Source organism: Aspergillus fischeri, genomic scaffold (genome assembly GCF_000149645.3).
Source record: "Aspergillus fischeri NRRL 181 1099437636249 genomic scaffold, whole genome shotgun sequence".
NCBI lineage: Eukaryota > Fungi > Ascomycota > Eurotiomycetes > Eurotiales > Aspergillaceae > Aspergillus > Aspergillus fischeri.
This window is the reverse complement of record NW_001509770.1, coordinates 3,069,204-3,086,944: the sequence shown is the minus strand read 5'-3', so window position 1 is coordinate 3,086,944 and position 17,741 is coordinate 3,069,204. Positions and strand designations below refer to the sequence as shown.

At 51.4% G+C, this 17,741-nt stretch overlaps 7 protein-coding genes across 7 annotated transcripts, besides 1 other annotated feature; 2 read left to right on the top strand and 5 right to left on the bottom strand.

Moving 5' to 3' along the window:
* Positions 1-1,917: 1,917 nt before the first annotated feature.
* NFIA_018000 (VHS domain protein) lies at positions 1,918-4,266 on the bottom strand (the record flags this gene model as incomplete). The annotated part of the gene is made up of 8 exons (XM_001264995.1): positions 1,918-2,118; positions 2,172-2,737; positions 2,794-3,163; positions 3,214-3,486; positions 3,554-3,847; positions 3,915-3,990; positions 4,050-4,137; positions 4,200-4,266. The coding sequence occupies 8 exons, from the start codon at positions 4,264-4,266 to the stop codon at positions 1,918-1,920; spliced, it is 1,935 nt and encodes a 644-aa protein (XP_001264996.1).
* A 374-nt stretch (positions 4,267-4,640) lies between these two features.
* On the top strand, positions 4,641-5,884 carry NFIA_017990 (ribosome biogenesis TSR3 family protein; the record flags this gene model as incomplete). Its single annotated transcript, XM_001264994.1, has 3 exons — positions 4,641-4,882; positions 4,940-5,076; positions 5,148-5,884. 3 exons carry the CDS (start codon positions 4,641-4,643, stop codon positions 5,882-5,884), a joined length of 1,116 nt encoding a protein of 371 aa, XP_001264995.1.
* Positions 5,885-6,604: 720 nt separating this feature from the next.
* On the bottom strand, positions 6,605-8,210 carry NFIA_017980 (caspase family protein; the record flags this gene model as incomplete). The annotated part of the gene is made up of 4 exons (XM_001264993.1): positions 6,605-7,224; positions 7,283-7,819; positions 7,885-8,039; positions 8,101-8,210. 4 exons carry the CDS (start codon positions 8,208-8,210, stop codon positions 6,605-6,607), a joined length of 1,422 nt encoding a protein of 473 aa, XP_001264994.1.
* A 1,047-nt stretch (positions 8,211-9,257) lies between these two features.
* Positions 9,258-11,308, bottom strand: NFIA_017970 (chaperonin-containing T-complex subunit CCT7; the record flags this gene model as incomplete). Its single annotated transcript, XM_001264992.1, has 6 exons — positions 9,258-9,370; positions 9,437-10,095; positions 10,161-10,533; positions 10,611-10,947; positions 11,022-11,188; positions 11,263-11,308. The coding sequence occupies 6 exons, from the start codon at positions 11,306-11,308 to the stop codon at positions 9,258-9,260; spliced, it is 1,695 nt and encodes a 564-aa protein (XP_001264993.1).
* Positions 11,309-11,777: 469 nt separating this feature from the next.
* On the bottom strand, positions 11,778-13,547 carry NFIA_017960 (putative histone acetyltransferase Spt10; the record flags this gene model as incomplete). The annotated part of the gene is made up of 2 exons (XM_001264991.1): positions 11,778-12,938; positions 13,050-13,547. The coding sequence occupies 2 exons, from the start codon at positions 13,545-13,547 to the stop codon at positions 11,778-11,780; spliced, it is 1,659 nt and encodes a 552-aa protein (XP_001264992.1).
* Positions 12,032-12,118: a microsatellite.
* A 1,071-nt stretch (positions 13,548-14,618) lies between the features above and the next one.
* On the top strand, positions 14,619-16,371 carry NFIA_017950 (lanthionine synthetase C family protein; the record flags this gene model as incomplete). Its single annotated transcript, XM_001264990.1, has 4 exons — positions 14,619-14,802; positions 14,876-15,431; positions 15,486-15,499; positions 15,551-16,371. 4 exons carry the CDS (start codon positions 14,619-14,621, stop codon positions 16,369-16,371), a joined length of 1,575 nt encoding a protein of 524 aa, XP_001264991.1.
* A 261-nt stretch (positions 16,372-16,632) lies between these two features.
* NFIA_017940 (uncharacterized protein) lies at positions 16,633-17,442 on the bottom strand (the record flags this gene model as incomplete). Its single annotated transcript, XM_001264989.1, has 1 exon — positions 16,633-17,442. The coding sequence occupies one exon, from the start codon at positions 17,440-17,442 to the stop codon at positions 16,633-16,635; it is 810 nt and encodes a 269-aa protein (XP_001264990.1).
* Positions 17,443-17,741: the final 299 nt, after the last annotated feature.

Here is a 17,741-nt window from a genome sequence, read left to right as displayed (position 1 = left end):
AGCTGATCTGGATGTTGAGTCTAGACTCTAGACCAACCTGGCCAACTCATACGACCTTCGATAGTACCTGTGCATCCTACCTGGAGTGTAATAAGGTACTCTGTAAGACTACACTCAGTTTCGCAGCATGAGGCTTTTGCTGACTGCCCTGTTGGCCATAAGGTACCCGCTAGTCTAGTCCTAACGGTCAAGAGTTATCAATAGTCCAATCTCCTTGAACATTTCAGCCTGCCAAGTAGACGACGGATTCGAGCAAACTCTAAGAAACGAGAGAGGATGTGCTGAATGGTTGAAGGGGAAATGCTCGCATAGTTTTTCCGAGGCGACTGCGAAGGACGGAGTATCCCCGGGGTCCAGGGTAAGGTAGTCTTGCAAGCGATCATTTCCAACCATACAAATGATACAATCATACAACTGTGATGGAAATGGAGATAGTGCAAAAGTATGATTAGGAGACCCACCGACCAGCAATCAATCGTATGGAGCAACCAGATGATGGAAACATTTCCGGATCTGCATCAGCTATACGCGGTTCTACCTGAGTAACTTCTGCTTGATGCTGCGCTGCATAAGATCACGTGATTTACAGTCACCCCCACCCGCTTCCGGATCGGGACCCGATCTTTCCCAATATGGCAGTTCGATTTGAACAGCTTCAGACATGGATCAGTCTCTCTCCATACACGGTACCCGATCCCACTCCTCTTCTATACTTCATCCTATGAAATCTCCGTGACTCCACATCGTACTCTGAATGAAATCAACCTACTTGCTGCATTCGCTCGAGCTCGTCTTAACTCTGATGATGAGTATCCAGTACATGCATTCTAGGCTAGCTACTGAACTCTGCAGATCGACCGTGCATTGAGTCTAAGGTAAAAGGTACCCTCCAAGAGACCGTTAAATCGCCGATTCACCGTTATCTGAACTACATATGTACCTGCATCAGTCCCATGCATGATGGCTCAAGCCGTTACGCTATCCAGGCTGTTCAGTTCATAGTGATTCGATGCCATGATCTGCAAATATCTGCAAGCCACCTTCAAGCAGTGCTATTAGATCAGCCCACCTCATCGCTTGTCACGGTCCCTCCCACCTTCCATCCGTGGTTGGACCGATCCGTCCGATTCGCCACCCCGAGGAAAACCTCCAGACGCTCTGTCGGAGTAGCCGTTATCAGGTTATCACCTCTAGGCTAATCACGGGCTCAAGTCTTCTTCCCTTGTCGCCATGTAGCTGGCTCTGTGCAACGAATACCTCGACCATTTAGATAGGTCCACATCCTCGCTTACTCTCATGCTCAAAGCTCGCATCCTCCTGTTTTCCGAACTCCTCCGTGTCCCACCCGAGGCATGGCCGAAACCAAAAGATCGGTCTGTGCCCACCGCCACAGCTGGCCCTCTCGCTTCGACGGAGTATTTCCAGTGGTTTGAGGTACGTGTGCCAGTCTGCCATTCGTTATAATGCAAGCTGCCAGAACTGCCTAGGAGGCTTGTGCGCAAGGGCTAGACTGAATTTCAGCCTTGCGACTAGATAGGCGGCATCTTTGCCTCGTAACCGGGCATGAGGAATCTCGGCGTTACTCATAGGTCCTTGCCCTCGTCTATAGGTACTATCAATGCTAGCAATGCCAAAGGACAAGTAAAACGACACTTTAACCAACCGACTATACCGGTATACCGCTAAATCTAAGCAACCAACAGTCTGCTCTCAATCTATTGGTTGAAAGAAAGAGAATGGAGAAGAAAGACTGCTCAATCAGCCAAAAACAAAAGGGAAATAAATATGGACAATCAATGCTTGTGTGGAATCGAGTTTTCGAGCATCACAGCTCCCAAATAGACGAGACCACGGGAAGCACACAGAAAAGCATATCGGGGATATCCATTACAACTTGCTGGCCATCATCTCCATTCCCTAGGCAATACCCAATGGCGGCACCATCCCTTGTTCTTCTTTCCTCTCGGCGCCTACCCTGTAGGACACTCTAAACCGAATTTTGACCGAATTACCCTTGCCTGCATCCACTCCATCCAGTAACATCTCCTGCTGGACGCCATTCTGCTGCAGCGGCCCGATATCACGTCCAGACTGCGGCCGGAGCTGCAATGTATAAGCCTGTAGCGCTTTTAGCATGATTTGTTTTGTTGATCGTAGGTGGTGGAACTAACCTTCTCTACGGCCACCTGAAAGTGCAGTTCGTTCAGCGGTTGGCCGGTGGTGTTCGAAAATAGGGCTACCACGTGGATCTGCCGGGGCTGGCTGGGATGCCGCCGGGCGACGAACTCAATCCGTAAAGACGAGTTCAGCACTTGCACCTTATTAGTAGTCGGAAGGGCATTGCTCTCCGGCAGCGAGGAAGCAAAGTTCCACTCGTCGTCGTCTTGTGCCTTGGCGCTGCTACCACTGGCAGCTGCGGTGGTAGGAGGACCAGCTCCCACCAAGTCGAGGAGAGCCGACGAAGCAGCTGCGGGTGACTGAGTCGAAGACGCTCCGGGCGGGAAGGGACTGGAGGTCCGAGGGCTTGCGGACACAAGAGCTGCAAAAGGATCGCTCGCAGGGGGCGGCGGTGTCGGGGTCGCAGTCGGTTGCTGAGGTTGCTGAGGTGGCCGGGGAGCCGGCGTCGAAGACTGCGAGACAGGTCGGGACGAATTGAACGAAGCCATGATATCGTAAGTGGGCTTGAATCCTGCAGGGGCTTGTTGTAGCGGTGGGTTGGCAGACGTAGCCATATTTCCTATGTCCATCGTCAGTCGTTAACTCTTGCGCCATCCTGTTTCTCAACGGACTAACCAGGTCCCAACGAGATACTTCCAGCGGGGACTGCCTCCTCTATTGACAAGCCAAGCAGGTCATTCTCCAAGGAACTGCCCCCGGCCGGTGGCGGGGCATTGCCGTTCGAGCTCGGCTCCGGGTCGAAATCGATCAAGGAGAGTTCGTTATTTGCGTTCTTCGAAACCCCCGTCGTAGTGCCTAGAGTACCCTTGGGGATCTTGGATGCCGCATCGTAGTCGCCCTTCTTAACCAACTTGTAGCGTTCAATGGTGCGGTGAATGCTGTCATTGATCTCCAGCAGTTTATGAACAGCCTCAGGGTCATCCGACTCTTCTTCGCACATCTTCTGAATCTTCGGATGAGCACTTTGAAGTGCACTCGCAAGTTCCTGTTCGAATTAGTGGCCGCAGACGTTCAGTCGCCAGGCGCAATCCTCACCTCAAACACGTCGCCTTCAGCAATCCGATCGCCCGGTTTGTGGCTCTGTAGCATCTCCTCCAAAATCTTAGCCTTCTGCTGCACCTTAGCCACTTCCTCAGCTGCCTTGGCCCGGTAGTCGGTCTTGTGTCGTGTGTCAAAACCGGCCATCACCTTCATCAGTCGATTGGCTTCCTGCAGATCTGCTGGCGTGCCTCGGCGGATCAGCTCCTGCAGCTTCGCCGATTGTGCTTCCCGCTCTTCCTCCTCCATCTCCTCCGCCGAACGCAAATTCTGTTGTCCAGCAAATGTCAGTCCTACTCAGGCCATAGGGGCGGGAACCACGAAGGTAAGGACGTACGTCGCTTGGGTTCAGGACAGCGGCATCCTCATGACGGATCTCAGGAAACATGTAGCCCTTGTATAACAGCAGGCGGTGCATGTCGCGAATATGGCCCAGATCCTCCTTGTACCGCGACGTCTGGCAAATAGTCTGCCGCCATTCTTCAATCGACTCCAGGATCCGGTGCTGCACGCGGGAGGGCCGCATTGGCGGTCTTTCAGGGAAACGACGAACCAACTCATTGAGAAACTCCTTTGTACTGATTTGGAGGTGGAACGGATAACCGCAATTTTTGACGCAGATGTCGAGGAGCTGTTCACAAGCAACCGTGGTCAGCCCCGCACCAGCTCCCTGTCCGCCAGCCAACGAAACCACCTACCGCTAACGCCAGCAATGCGACATTTTGATTCCGGGAGTTAATCAGGCGGACAATCTCAAACGCTGCCTCTCGAGGACTGTGACTGATAAGAATGCGCCTCGTACGTGTGAATCAGGATTCCGACCGGCGACTCACGCATTGCCTTTTTTGGAGTTGATCAGGTCCGCAACCTCGAGGTTCAGGGCGAGGTTGGGCTCGTAGAGAGAAAAATCACAGGCATTTCCTATTGATCATCAAGAGTCAGTCCAAAAGGGCTCCTGTCATAGAGTACCGTTCGAGACGTACGAATGGCTCGTTGCAGCGGTGTGAGCCCGACATCAGCGTAGGCACCATAGCGGTCCCTAGCTGCCATACGTGCCGATGCTGCCTCCAGGATGACGACTGAAGAAGGAATAGGAAGAAAGTTAAAGGGGGGATAGCGACAATTTCAAGTAGTAGCCAAGCTGGACACACTGCACAGACTGTAAAAGCTAGCTAGTATGTTTTGATGAGTTGGAATACCGCCAATTCTTGACTGCCTGGTGCTGGCTGACGATAGAGAGAGGGTGCGGTACTCTATGATTGTTAGTTCCGCCCGCCGAGCTCCACGTGTGGCGCCCTCATCGGCGTCTTGCCTCCGTTGGTAGATTTTCTCAATCACATCTCCTACATCCATCACTCTTACTCCGCATACTGGAATTTTGCCGATTTATTCTTACATTACTATTGAACAAGCTATCGCAAATAATGGTCCGTCACAAGAAAGACAGCTTCTCACGAGGAGGCAAGAAATTCTCCTCCAACCCCCGCCCACGCCCAGTACCCCGCGATGACGACGATGGTTCGACTACAAACAGGCCTGCCTTCAAGGCCGCCTGCTGGGATTTAGGACACTGCGATCCGAAGCGATGCTCTGGAAAGAGGTTGATGCACTTTGGGTTGATGCGAGAACTGGCGATCGGCCAGAAGTTTGCCGGGGTGGTGATCTCGTAGGTCTCTTTTCTTCCTCGCCTCCATGATGGCGATACTAACGGGTAGCTTTTCAGGCCAAATGCAAAGAAGATTCTCTCCCCGGCCGATCGTGAACTATTAGAGCAGTTCGGAGCTGCAGTGGTAGAGTGTTCCTGGGTGAGGGTCAAGGAAGTCCCTTGGTCGCGAATCGGTGGCCGGTGCGAAAGACTGTGTAAGTGCTTTGTCCCTAGTCATCACTACGCTTCTTGCGGGACAAAGAGCTGATGATTTCTTGATCTACAGTACCGTATCTTATTGCAGCCAACACGGTGAATTATGGACGGCCCTGGCGGTTAAACTGCGTCGAAGCGTTGGCAGCCTGCTTCTGCATCTGCGGGCATGAAGACTGGGCGCGAGAGGTGCTCAAGCACTTCAATTACGGCGAAGCTTTCCTCGAGATCAATTCGGCACTGTTGAAACGATACGCTGCCTGTGCGACGGAGGAGGACATCAAGAAAGCGGAGGAAGAGTGGTTGGCCAAGATTGAGCGGGAGTACGAGGAAAATCGCGCAGAGGGCGGTGCCGACGATATGTGGACAGTAGGAAATACAAACAGACGAGCTGCACCAGCGGAATCAGACGCAGAAGACGACGAAGACGAGGACGAGGAGGACGAGGGCGAGGACGAAGAAGAAGCGGAGGAAGAACGAGACCCCTACGCCATCTCAGAGGACTCCGAAGACGAAGCCCAAATGGCCGAGATCCGCGCCAAAATTCTCAATTCGAAATCCTTCCAGAATCCTTCCGTCCCGGACAAGCCGCAACCCGAGAAGATCTCCCGACCAGATCCAACGCCAGTAGAAGATTCAGATGCCGAGTCCGGGTCAGCAGCTAGCGACGACGAGGAATTTGATAAGATCATCAATGCGACGCCTGTGACAGATCGAACGGGCATCATTGCCGCGTCGCAGCGCAAGGGCCAAGAGACCTTCAGCGCATCGTTCTCGCGGACAGTCATTAATGCCCCACAGAGATGGTAGACTTCATGCTCGTTACTATCTCGATCCCGTTCCCCACAATGGTGGCTTCCGTCCTAGTAGCCCATACTATCTGCTCCGCTGGATTCCTCTCCTCGTCAAAGAGATCCCTAGCCCCTCCGTGTCACAGTAGTGTCTGATCACAGCCGAATCGGGCCAATCGGGCCTGGGGATTAGCGGATTGGCACTATGATGTTCGCAGCAGCTTCAGGCCTGGCGGTAGCCGACGCACGGCGGTGTTTGAAAGGATCTCTCCGAATCTGCTTCTCTAACTTGCCGAAATCGTGCATGAAGTCCGCAATGTTACGTCACGACAAAAGTTTCTATTATGACCTTGAAACAATAGATAGATGATGATATACTACGACCATGAAATCATATACAAATGCATCTGCATAAGCCATCTCCTTGCAGGGTCTCCAAGCTAGTGAACCAGACTATGCATGGAACAAACAAGTTACAGGTCGAAGTTTTCATGTACTGAGGAAATACTCCATCGCAAGCGAAAGTAAACAAACAATGAAGACAATAGACAAGGGGATATTGCGGGAATCCGCAATCAGCAGGCAATTCGCCTTTTTCATTTTTCTCCCATGCAAACCGAGCGAGAATACAGCGTCCATTATGCGTAACTTATTTACATGACGTAGAGAAGGTTCGTATCTATATATTATTACTTCCGTTAGAGATGTTTCCCTTTACATCTGAGACCAAACACAAGGGCTAGTGCTTACCCAATGGATGACTGCAGCTCAGCTGCGGTTTCTGCGAGTACTTGGTCGCCAACTCATCCCGGATACTGTTCAGTAACTGTACATAGCTCTGCTGGGGGTTCTTGCGGAGAGCGGTGATGAACGCCCAGGACATGGCGCCGGTGGCCTGGCCGGCGATCTGGGCGTCCTGGCTGGTCTGGCTGTCCTTGCTGCCGGACCACATGATGACGTCCGCCGGGCTGGTCTTGGTCTGCTTGCTGCGCGTGTAGGCCTCGTCGCCCTTGGTGGCGCGTTTCAGGAACCCAACCGCGGTGGACACCATGCCGCCCATGTCGCCGCGCGCATAGGCCGAGACCACACCCAGGAGCCCTTGTCCGGCCTCCTTGGCCAGGTTGGGCTCCTTGAGGATACCCTGTGTCGAGTAAATGTAGGGGAGGTCCAAGGCGGAGCCCGAGTGACACGAGTCGAAGATTGCGGTCAGGCGTACTCCTGGGCGTAGTGGCCGGACCATGATCCGGTGCATCTCGTCGTCCACAATGTGACCGGCTTGTCGAAAGTCGACCGGGTAGATGACCTCATCGTATCCGTCTTCCTCGTCGCCATCCAAGTCCGGAGTCTGACCACCATGACCTGTCATAGACAAGATATTAGTTTTCCGTGAGAAGCCCCGGTCGAAGCACGGTCTCACCTGAGTAGTGGAAAAAGAGCGAATCATTCGGCTGCGCATCCTTGACCAACCAATGCATTGCCCGCAGGATGTTAGCCTTCGTAGGCTGGCTCATGGGGTTCTGCTGGTCGTCCGTCAACAGCACCATGTCCTCGCGCGCGTAGCCAAAGTTCTGGTTCAGATACGTCGACATGTTCTTAACATCGTTGATACAACCACGCAGCTGGCCCTTCTGCCCGAAATAGTTGATTCCAATCAGCAAGGCCTTGCGCTTACCAGTGCATCGAGAGTACTGGAAACTGTATCCCTGTGGAGCTCCATGTCCGAACGCGACCGGATCAGTGGGTGGTGGTGGTGGACCACCCTGATGGCCGTGCGAGTAGGGGTTCTGATACTGGTTCATGCCTGTGTTGCAAGTGTCAGCGGCCGCATACTTGACACTTTCCAAAGCGGATGCATTTCTTCCTGCACCAAACGCGATCACATACCAGGCTGTCTTCCACTGTACACCGCGTTTCCAGTAGGTGGCGGCGGCTGGCCGTATCCCGACGGCGGTTGCTGCATACAAAGTCAGCCACACTTGCATCTTTTTCACAGTGATCTTCACTGATGAGGACATACACCGTAACCATTGTGTGGAGGAGGCGCGCCGTAACCAGGCTGAGGGGAGGGCTGGCCATACCCGTAAGGATTCGGAGGAGGATGTTGCTCACGGTACGCTTGGCCGGGGTAACCGCCGCCGTAGGAAGATTGTTGGTGATGATGATTCTGCATTTGTCTTTCGAACGGTCAGTCAACGAACCCTTCAACTCCAGTGAAAGACTTTGAGAGACTCTTACTGGTAAGGTTGCGGAGATCCGTAATTAGGAGGATACGAGTACTGCTGCTGCTGTTGCTGCTGTGGTGGGGGGTAGCCCGGTGGGCCAGAATAAGGCGGATAGTAGGACATTCCTGGCGAGCGAGTAGAAAAGTCCACGGGGCACGAGGGAGATTAGGCAGCAAGACCGAAGATGTGATGAAAGGAGAAGTGAGATGAGACGAATCACAAGCGGTTCTGGAACGAGAGATGGCGCAGTTCAGCGTTCGGTGGTTGCAGACTTGCAGGAAGTAGATGGGCAAGTCAGACACGGGATGCGCTGGTGGTGGAGGCAGCAGCAAACAATCCGAAAGCTAAAGATAAAAGATAAAAAGAGCAGATCGGAGCCGGGACAACAAGTGGAGACAACCGACGATGATGCAGTAAAAGAACTATGGATCTAGTGAATTAGCGACATGATGAAGACTTACTCCGGAGGCGCCAAAGAAATGATTCCGCTCAGTCTACCTATTATTAATGACATCTACTCCAACCACTGTGGTTGTACGACCTTAAATAATATCATAATAGTCAGTAATAGACCTCAACTACTTGTAGTTATTCTCATCCCATTCTTCAATCAATGGTTTACTGAACTGTACCTTACCTGAGGGGGTTATCCATATTCCTCGGCATCCCCGATACCCCAAGAAGAATGAGCAATGGCTTAGCGCTCAGCCGGCAGCCCCCGTCCAACAGCAATTTGTCATGCATATCCTCATATCATTATTCAATATTTAATTAAATCTGTTGTCAGAATATATTAAATCAAGGGTTAGACAGACTGTCCCTTCTCACTGCCACACATTACTCGCTACATCTCAGACTGGTGATCATCCATGAACCATGATCTTCCCTGGCTCGGACAGGCCGACGGATTATCCTCCATCACTTTCAGCCTTATGAAATCTCGACCCTATGGGTTTGTACAGTGGGATATGAATGCGTGCCCACAGTGCCTGTTTCTTTTTCGTTCGGTTTAATTTGACGTCCAATTGTAGGAAAAAATACTGTAGCTAAGTTCTAGCACGTGCATAGCTTCAGCATCCTCCATACATAACCACACAACCACTATCCACATAAATCACATTTCCTAAGGTTGTCTACCATTGTCGTAGAGGTCACCTCGAGTCTTTTGCTTCACCGTCCCCGTCTGGGCATGCCGCGTCCACGTCCTGCTCCAAGGGCACGCTGGGCAGCTCCAGGGGGAAGACCGCGCGCCGGCGCCTGTGGCTGCTGGGATTCTTCGTTCTCTGTTCGCAAGAAAAAGGATGTTGATCAGTAGGAATTCACACACGAGATAGCCAGAGTCAACTTACTTATTGTCTCGTCTACACTGAGGATCAAGCAGGCAGCTTCGACAGCGGCCTGGATAGCGTTGACCTTGACCAGACTGGGTTCCCACACAAAGGCGGCCATGTTGTCCCGAACACCCTCGTTGTCAAAGTCCACACCAGCCCAGGTATTCTCCTTGCGGTGCTCCACACGGAGTCGGTTCAGAATGTCGGTGGCATCGAAACCAGCGTTGTCGCAGAGTTGACGGGGAATCACTTCGAGCGCCTTGGCAAATGCCCGGATGACGGCCTGCTGCTTGGAGGGATCGTTCTGGGCGAAGTCATGCAGGTAATGCGACACTGCCATCTCGCAGGCACCACCACCAGCAACGATGGTTGTGTGGCGTAGAGCACGCTTCACAATCATGATAGCATCGTGCAGACTCCGTTCGACCTCCGCAATGAATTGCTCGGCTCCTCCACGAAGCACGAGCGTGCAGGTCTTGGCCCCGGGACACTCGGAAAAGATGTTGTAACGCTCACCACCAATCTGGCGCTCTTCGAAAGAGCCGCAGGTACCCAGATGACGGTCATGGATATCGCTGCATGTCGACTGCGTCGCCGCACCGGTCGCCTGGCACACCCGGTCCATATCGTCCGCAGAAACACGACCCGCACAGAAGATGTCGCGATCAGCGAAGTACCTGTAGACAGCGTAGACATTAGTTAAAGTACCGTCAACAACGTAGAGCGTGCATTTCAAACGTACTGCGTGGCCAAATCACCAATAGGCAGTTTGCTGAGAACCACCTTGGCGCCGGTCTTGTAGATGGCCTCGAGCTTGTTGTAGATGATCTGCCACTCGGCATCGACGATGGCTTGATACTCAGAAACCTGCTCAACCCGGACCTCCGCGTTGTCCTTCTCGCTCTTCAACTCGAGCTCCACGTTCAAGCACACGATCTTGGGGTTCTTGAAAGACTTGGGCTGCTGCTCGAAACCGGCGTAGGAGAAGGTCTTCTTGAAAGCGACACCGTTGACGAAAAGGGAGTCCTGGAGGCCACCACCGGTGACCTTCTTGACACCAATCAATTTCTCGTTCAGATCGTCCTGGTCAAGCGACAGCACGGCATCCACGACCACTACATCCCCAATGTCAGCCTTCGCCCCACCACGTCCCATTTCCGCCCGAGCATCAGACAGAAAAAGAGCGACTTACTCTTGGTGAAAAACTCCGAATTACGCTTGATCAGCTTGCTGTTCATCGCTGTACCGGCAAGCCTCCGCAGCGTCTCGTACTTCTTCTCCTCGCTGCCCGCGGCATCGAGGATATCCACCGCAATCTCCTTCACCTTGTTGACGGCCACAGCGCTCGCTTTCCGTAGACCCTTGATGATGGTCTGTGAACTGACGCCTTGCTCCACAAGGTCCCGCACTTCCTTCAGAATCTCACCAGCCAAGACGACGACCGATGTTGTTCCGTCGCCAACTTCGGCATCTTGGGATCGCGCAATATCGGTGAGAATGCGAGCGGCGGGGTGGACAATATCCAGAAGCTGTTGCCAGATGCGATCAGTCATTTTCCTTCAAGCAAGTATGAACCTGATATGTATGGCTCAACAAAACGTACTTTCATTACTGTCGCTCCATCGTTGGTGATAGTCTGCTTGCCATTGCTGTCAACGAGCAACAGGTCTCCTCCGTACGGTCCGAGAGTGCTCTTGATCGTAGACTGCACTGCGACACACGCATTGATATTCGAAAGAATCTGGCCCTTTCCTTGAGAGGTATCCGTGCCTGAAACAAATGCAGAATCGTCAGTCAGTTCAGTTCAGACGGACAAATGACGGGGGTTCGATGCGGCTACGGACCCTCCTTCAGCACAATGATGGTGGGTGCTTGGCCTGCGAAGGCCATCTTGCTGGGCAATAAAACGTGTGATCGTCAGAAGAGAAATAGAGACGGGGACGAAGAAGTCAGTGATGGCTCAAGAAAAAGTGAAGATCAGTAGTCAGTGTCCTGAGCGATCCCAAGATTGACAGCTCCGGGGTGCTCTCGACCAAAATTTCCCAAAGCTCCTCATCGAAACCCCCCGTCGCCAAACTGAGGCGGTGACCAATCAAAGGCTCGCTCCGCAACCCTATTGATTTGATGGTTAGGTATTCTACCCCTCGCCCGATAGCATATCACAAACAATATTGATGTGAAATCGAATAAGAAAGTATATCATCGTTCACTGAATCTAAGCTTTGCTTTAAGTAAAGCTGGTATCACAATGTTCCGATTATATTTACAGGTATCTATGACCACACCGGGTAATAACCTATGCAAGCTTGACCACCCAAACGCTCCAACGCCAATAGAACCCAGAATCAAAAGAATGACATTAGCTGAAATCCAACTCATCATCCGGCGGTCCAACATATTCGTACTTCGACAATAAGTCATGATCATGATGAACTTCGTGTACTTGCGGAGGCACGAGACCGAGTGCTTCCTGGCGTAACACAGCAGCATCTGTATCAGAAGCGTCCTCAACCATCATATGGTAGTCGTGCGCTGTATGATGCCGTACGGCATCTTCAAAGTTCGAGTGGGATAAGCTATGATGGCCATGCGTGTATGGGTCAGGCATGCCATCATGGGAGTGGTGACCTAAGCCGTCATGGGAGTGGTGACCTAAGCCGTCATGGGAGTGGTGGCCTAAGCCGTCATGGGGATGGTGACTCAAGCCATCGTGGGAATGGAATCGTGAAAGTTGCTGGTTGATATCAATGATTTGCGGATCGAGGGGCATAGTTGTATAGTCGGTGATGGAATCTACAGGTCCCTGAATGACCGATGGATGTGTTTGAGCAAACGGGTTGTGGTTTTGGTGAGGATCAAGGGAGTTATTGTCCATCAACTGTGGTGTCTCCATGGTGCTCGGTGTTGACAAGCTCGTCTCATTCTCGTTGACGCTCAACTTCTCCATGGATACAGCGCCGTCGTGAATTAGCATACCGTTACTCGGTGGCAGTTTGAGCGTCTCTTTGCATTGAGGACAGTCTCGAATGACTCGACTGACGGTCTCTTTAATCCTGACCCAGTGATATTTCACCGCGATGGCTGCAGTCGTCTTATTGATTCCTGCATGCTGCTTGAGATGAATAGTTCGAGCAATCTCGTATTGTTGCTGGGGATCTGAAACGACCTCTTTGTCTTTCAGCATCAGCTTATCTGAGTCGCCGTCCTTCCCCTCTATAAGCTTGTAGTGGGTGGCTGCACTTCTCAGCCGACTCTTCTCGGCTCTATCGGCACCTCTAGGGTATTTAGAATGCTTGAGATAATACCGGATCTTGTCGAAGCGATCTTGCGTAAATGAGTCATCGCCTTCAGAACTCAGGTCGCGCCCATAGATGATTGCATCGACATATTCACCGGGGCTGGAAAGCACCTTGCCAGCATTTGGCACCTTACCGATCCGCTTAAAGCCAAGAGCATCCCAAATGCGACAAGACGCCACGTTGCTCTCGTAAACCAGGTTGAAGACGGCATATGTGTAACCCTATTTACAGTCAGACTCTTTCGAACTCTATCCCGGCTCTCCTTGCGACAAGTGGTGCTTTCGCAGTCGGACACGACATCGTCGATCTGCTCAAGTAGAGATCATACTGACCAGTTTAGGAGCCCATTCAAGATAGCCCTCTCCCATCAATCGACCAACACCACGATTGCGCGCCGCATCTGTCACAAGAAACATGCCATTGCAGACATGACTACTACGTCCGGGGTAATTCGGCCGGATATTGAAGCTGCCCAAGCAGGTCTTGGTCCAATCCGCGCCAGCCCTTTCCATGGCCTTCATCTCATACACACTCTTAATGTCGCCTAGTAGCATGATGGCGCCAAAGTTGAAAAACCAATACGTCGCAAACTGCTCCAGCGGGATGGGATCAACCATAGCATAGGTGTCACCCTTGGCAATCTCTTTATTCAACTGATCAGACAGATAGCGCATCAAGGAGGGAGGCACATCATCGGCTGATGAAATAGGCACTAGGGTCGCAACAGTGACCCGGTCTCTTAGAGTGACCTGCCGCGGAGTGATATTGGCTGGGATGTCTCTATCGGTTGCTATCACCGCAGCCAGTAAATCTCCATGAATAGCAGGCATGATGGCGTCCTCGGCCGGTCACGGCCGGTCACGAGACTATTTACCATATTAGTCGGCTGAGCAACTAAACAGACCACAAATGGTCACGGAACGGATAAATGATCGAGCCTGCAGAGGCAGACTGCAGGGGAATAAGATAGAATGGGCATTGTGATAGAGCAGGCTGCCTTTCATGTAGACAAGCTCGACTGGAGGAGGAGCTGTGGCAATCACATTACCGATTATAGAAGCACTGACTTTCTAATAATAATAATAAATCTCACCCGAGTGTCCAGCGAGTCGTTGAAGCGGCACTTCAAGGACCAGCCGTGTATTCTGGAGTCCGGAATGATGTGAACGCAGCAGAGAAATCGTCGTCCCGCACTATATTCGCTGAGTCAGCGGGACATTGTTAATCCGATCTCAGTATTTCGTTCTATATCGAGGTGTCTAATTGGGGCCTTAGGCACAAACGCTACTGTGATGGTTAGTTATATCTTTCAGGCTGACAAGCAACCTTCAAGAAGACATGATTCAAGTCATGGGACAAAGATAACTTTCTACATCGATGAGCGAGGATTATCAGAGCTGTGTGTGGTGTAATCAAGACGGTGTAGCTCCACAACTCCCAATATATATTCCTTGTTATACTCCGTGTGTGGGTACAGAAGCTGCCACGCAGTTGTTAAATATATCAAACGATTTTCCTCGCAACGTTATCTACAGTACACGACGAAGTCACCGAGACACCAACTGTCAATCCATACTCTTCACGTTGAGCAAAAGAGATGGCTTCAGACAGGTCATGGCTCAGGCCGCAGGTGGTCTGAGAGCTGATGTAGATCTATGGATCCTGCTAACTTTCAAGCCAATCGTGTAGCTTAAATGCTCAGAGTTTCCATACCCAAGCGCTGCTCTAACCTTAGGTATGCATACTTAGGTACCTTTTATGTGCAGCATCATGGTTAGCTCAACCCCGATTCTATGACGACTGGCTCATGGTAAGACAGAGTCTGGGGCTCGGTTAACTCCTTGTGTCTACCTTCACATCCATCTTAGAGCATCAGAATATCACACCCGGTAATATCTAAAATGAGTCCCGTAGAAGCTCCGCAGTTCTATAAAAACACACTCGAGCCGATTGAGATAAACCAAACGAATTTACTCAATGCATTGACGGAACTACGTTCCGCTACCCGCCGCGGGGCTGAATTGGTGGAAAAGGGTAGTCCTGCAGAACCCGACGGAAATGTTGGCCTTTTCATGGGCGTCTTAGGTATATCTGTCGTCTATGTCCGAAGTTGACGGATGCGCGAGTGTATAGACTCACTGACTTCTCTTACGTATAGGCATTGCTGTCGCTTTTCTCCGACTTAATCATCAAGCGTCGTCCTTAAGAGAGGAAGGGGAGACTTGCTCCCCAGATTATCGAAAGTTGGCCACCGAGAGAATCCCAAGCCATGGTCCCAAGATTCCTCTTGTGCCAGGGAGATTATCTCCTCTGGGTTCAAGGAGCCCGCTAGCTGCGACTGTCATGCGCGTTCAAGCAGCAGCCAAACTAGGCCATGCCGTTTCTGGTACTGATGTCGACACACTACGTGATGCGGTCGTAATCGCACTTAAACATGGTCATATCGTCTCCCAGGCTAATCAAAACATGGGAGGAGATGAAGTCCTCTATGGACGCGCTGGATTGCTATGGTCCATTCTGAACATCCGAGTTCTGAGTCTGGATGAAAAGAGCACGGAAGCTTTGAAGCCAGCTTTCGAATCTGTTCCGCATCTGATTAAAGTCATAGTTGAGGCTGGACGCCAGGGCCATAGGGACTACGTCCAGGCTTACGGAAATACGGATGCGCTGCCACTGATGTGGACATGGAAGGAAGGTCGTTATGGGTTAGGAGCGTGAGTATTCATCTTCGCCTGTCTTGAGCGCATGCACTGTGCTAACGGTTCCAGGGTCCATGGCATGAGTATGTATTGCCGAGTAGTGATTGACCGGTTAAAGTAGCTAACTTGCAAAGCTGGTATCCTTGCTGTACTACTAGCGTGCAAAACAGAAGAGCTCAACGACGGCACCTCACACGACTACTTCCCTTGGATAGCAGATACCATCCTCGGCCTTTGTAGATTATGCATTGCCAACAACGGCCATCTTCCAACTACTATACCGCCTCGTCAGTCCACTCAGCGAACTTCACCATTGGTGCAAATCTGCCATGGTAGTCCCGCTATATTACTTCTCTTAGGCTGTGCCAGGAGGAACCGCTACCTTGCTTCAAATTTCTGGCAGCCAGAATGGGACAAGGCTATCTCTCTAGCGAGCGAGAGGGTCTGGGAGGAAGGGCTGCTTTCGAAAGGCGGGAGTCTCTGCCATGGCATTACGGGCAATGCATGGCCATTGCTGCTTTTGCACGACAGCTGCGAGTATGACGAGGAGTTGGTGGAGACTGCGAAGCGGAATTACGGGGAACGGGCAAAGACAACTACGGTCGAACAACCGCAACCAGCGCTCACGGGAGACTACTTTCTGTCTAGAGCTCTTGCGCTACTGCTCCATGCGCGGGAAACACCCCCTTACAATGCCTCTCCGGAATCATCGACATATGTCTACCGTATGCCGGATAGGCCCTATTCTCTGAGTGAGGGTCTGGCTGGGACTATCTGCGCATGGGCCGATGCTTGTGTGGTCATTGAAGCACGACTTCGAAAGATGGATGTCGGGAAAGACAATACTGCGTCGATTGCCGCCGCCCTGAAGGGTGATGCTCATTTTCAGGAATTGGAGAATCGGAAGTTGGGATTTCCAACCCTGGCCTACCACAGACCTGCAGGTCTACTATAGGTGCTAACCTTCGGAATCTCGTGTTTTCGAAAGAAATGGTATTCATTAATCCTGCATGATTTATCTCTCTATATATCATGATCCGTTCCGTTGTCATCTCGTCACTCATGTAGTTACATCAAAGGTCAGTAAAGAAGTCCAACAAATTGCTAAGATGAAACACCCCAAGCCCTAACGCCATGCTAGCATAATCTCATCGGTCAACAGTGGGAATGAAATAAATCAATAACGATGTTTGAGGTGCGATCGAAACCGACTAGTTCAAAACAGAGTAAATCCGGAACGATAGATAGGCGGCTGACCAGGAATCTGAGATTTGAACTCGACTCGTTTTGGCAAAAAGTTGCCCTGTGGAGCCTCAACAGCAACTCTCCATCGGCGCCAGCAATTATTCGACTGATGATGGGTGTCACCGCAAAAGGTACATCGTACCGCGTTTGGCCGTACACGATGATTCCGTCTTTCTGGCTCTGGCTGACTTTGACTGCGGTTCCTTGTCTTTCGCTCTTGTTCCTTGCGCATTTGCTGTATCACGTATTCGTTGATCTCCTCCTGGCTAGGCCTCTTCTGATGTCCCTTGATGTTGCCGTTTTGAGGCAAATATCTTCCATCGTGGCTCATCTGCTTGACGACAAACGCATTGATCTCGTCCTGTGTAAGCGCTCTCGGGTTTGCTTGCACGTTGGATGTCGCGGCAACGGAAGCTGCGTTATCCGAAGCGTTTCGCGCTTTTGCGTCTCCCTGTTGGATGATCTTTTCCTGCTCAGTGGCTAAGCTTGCGAGCTCCTGGAACGTTACGTGCTCGGTCGAGTTGGCAGCGGTTATGTGCGGGTCACGTAGCATGGTCGTTGCCCATTCCTTCCATTGCGGACGAGATTTGAGCTTGGTCAGAAACAGCGTGTTGATATGAGCGTCGGGAATTTGGAAATTATCGTCTATTTGCATGAGACCTTCTCGTACAGCTTGGATGAGAGCAATGAACTCGGCAACCATGTCGGACTTGGTGGAGTCGAGATCGAGAAACTCGCCGACTTGGTGCATCATTCGGATATTCCGTTGCCAGATATCCATGTCGGCCTTGGGAGGAACTGAATACAAAAAACTCTGTGATTGAAATGGACGAGACTATACGAAAGTATCTGTTCCTGATAATCCTCTTCCGGTGATGTTTATGTTGACCGGAGAGAGGCGCCAATCATTGGTGCATGATGTCATGTGTCAATCTGACTGTATTGTATTTACCGGATGATGTTACGTCTCCTCCCTTCAAGGTAGTTCATTCCTGTACCTCTGGTATTCTAATCAGTATTTCAATATTCTCCTTCAACCTCTTACATCAATGGAAAGGGTACAAAGTTACGACATGTCTG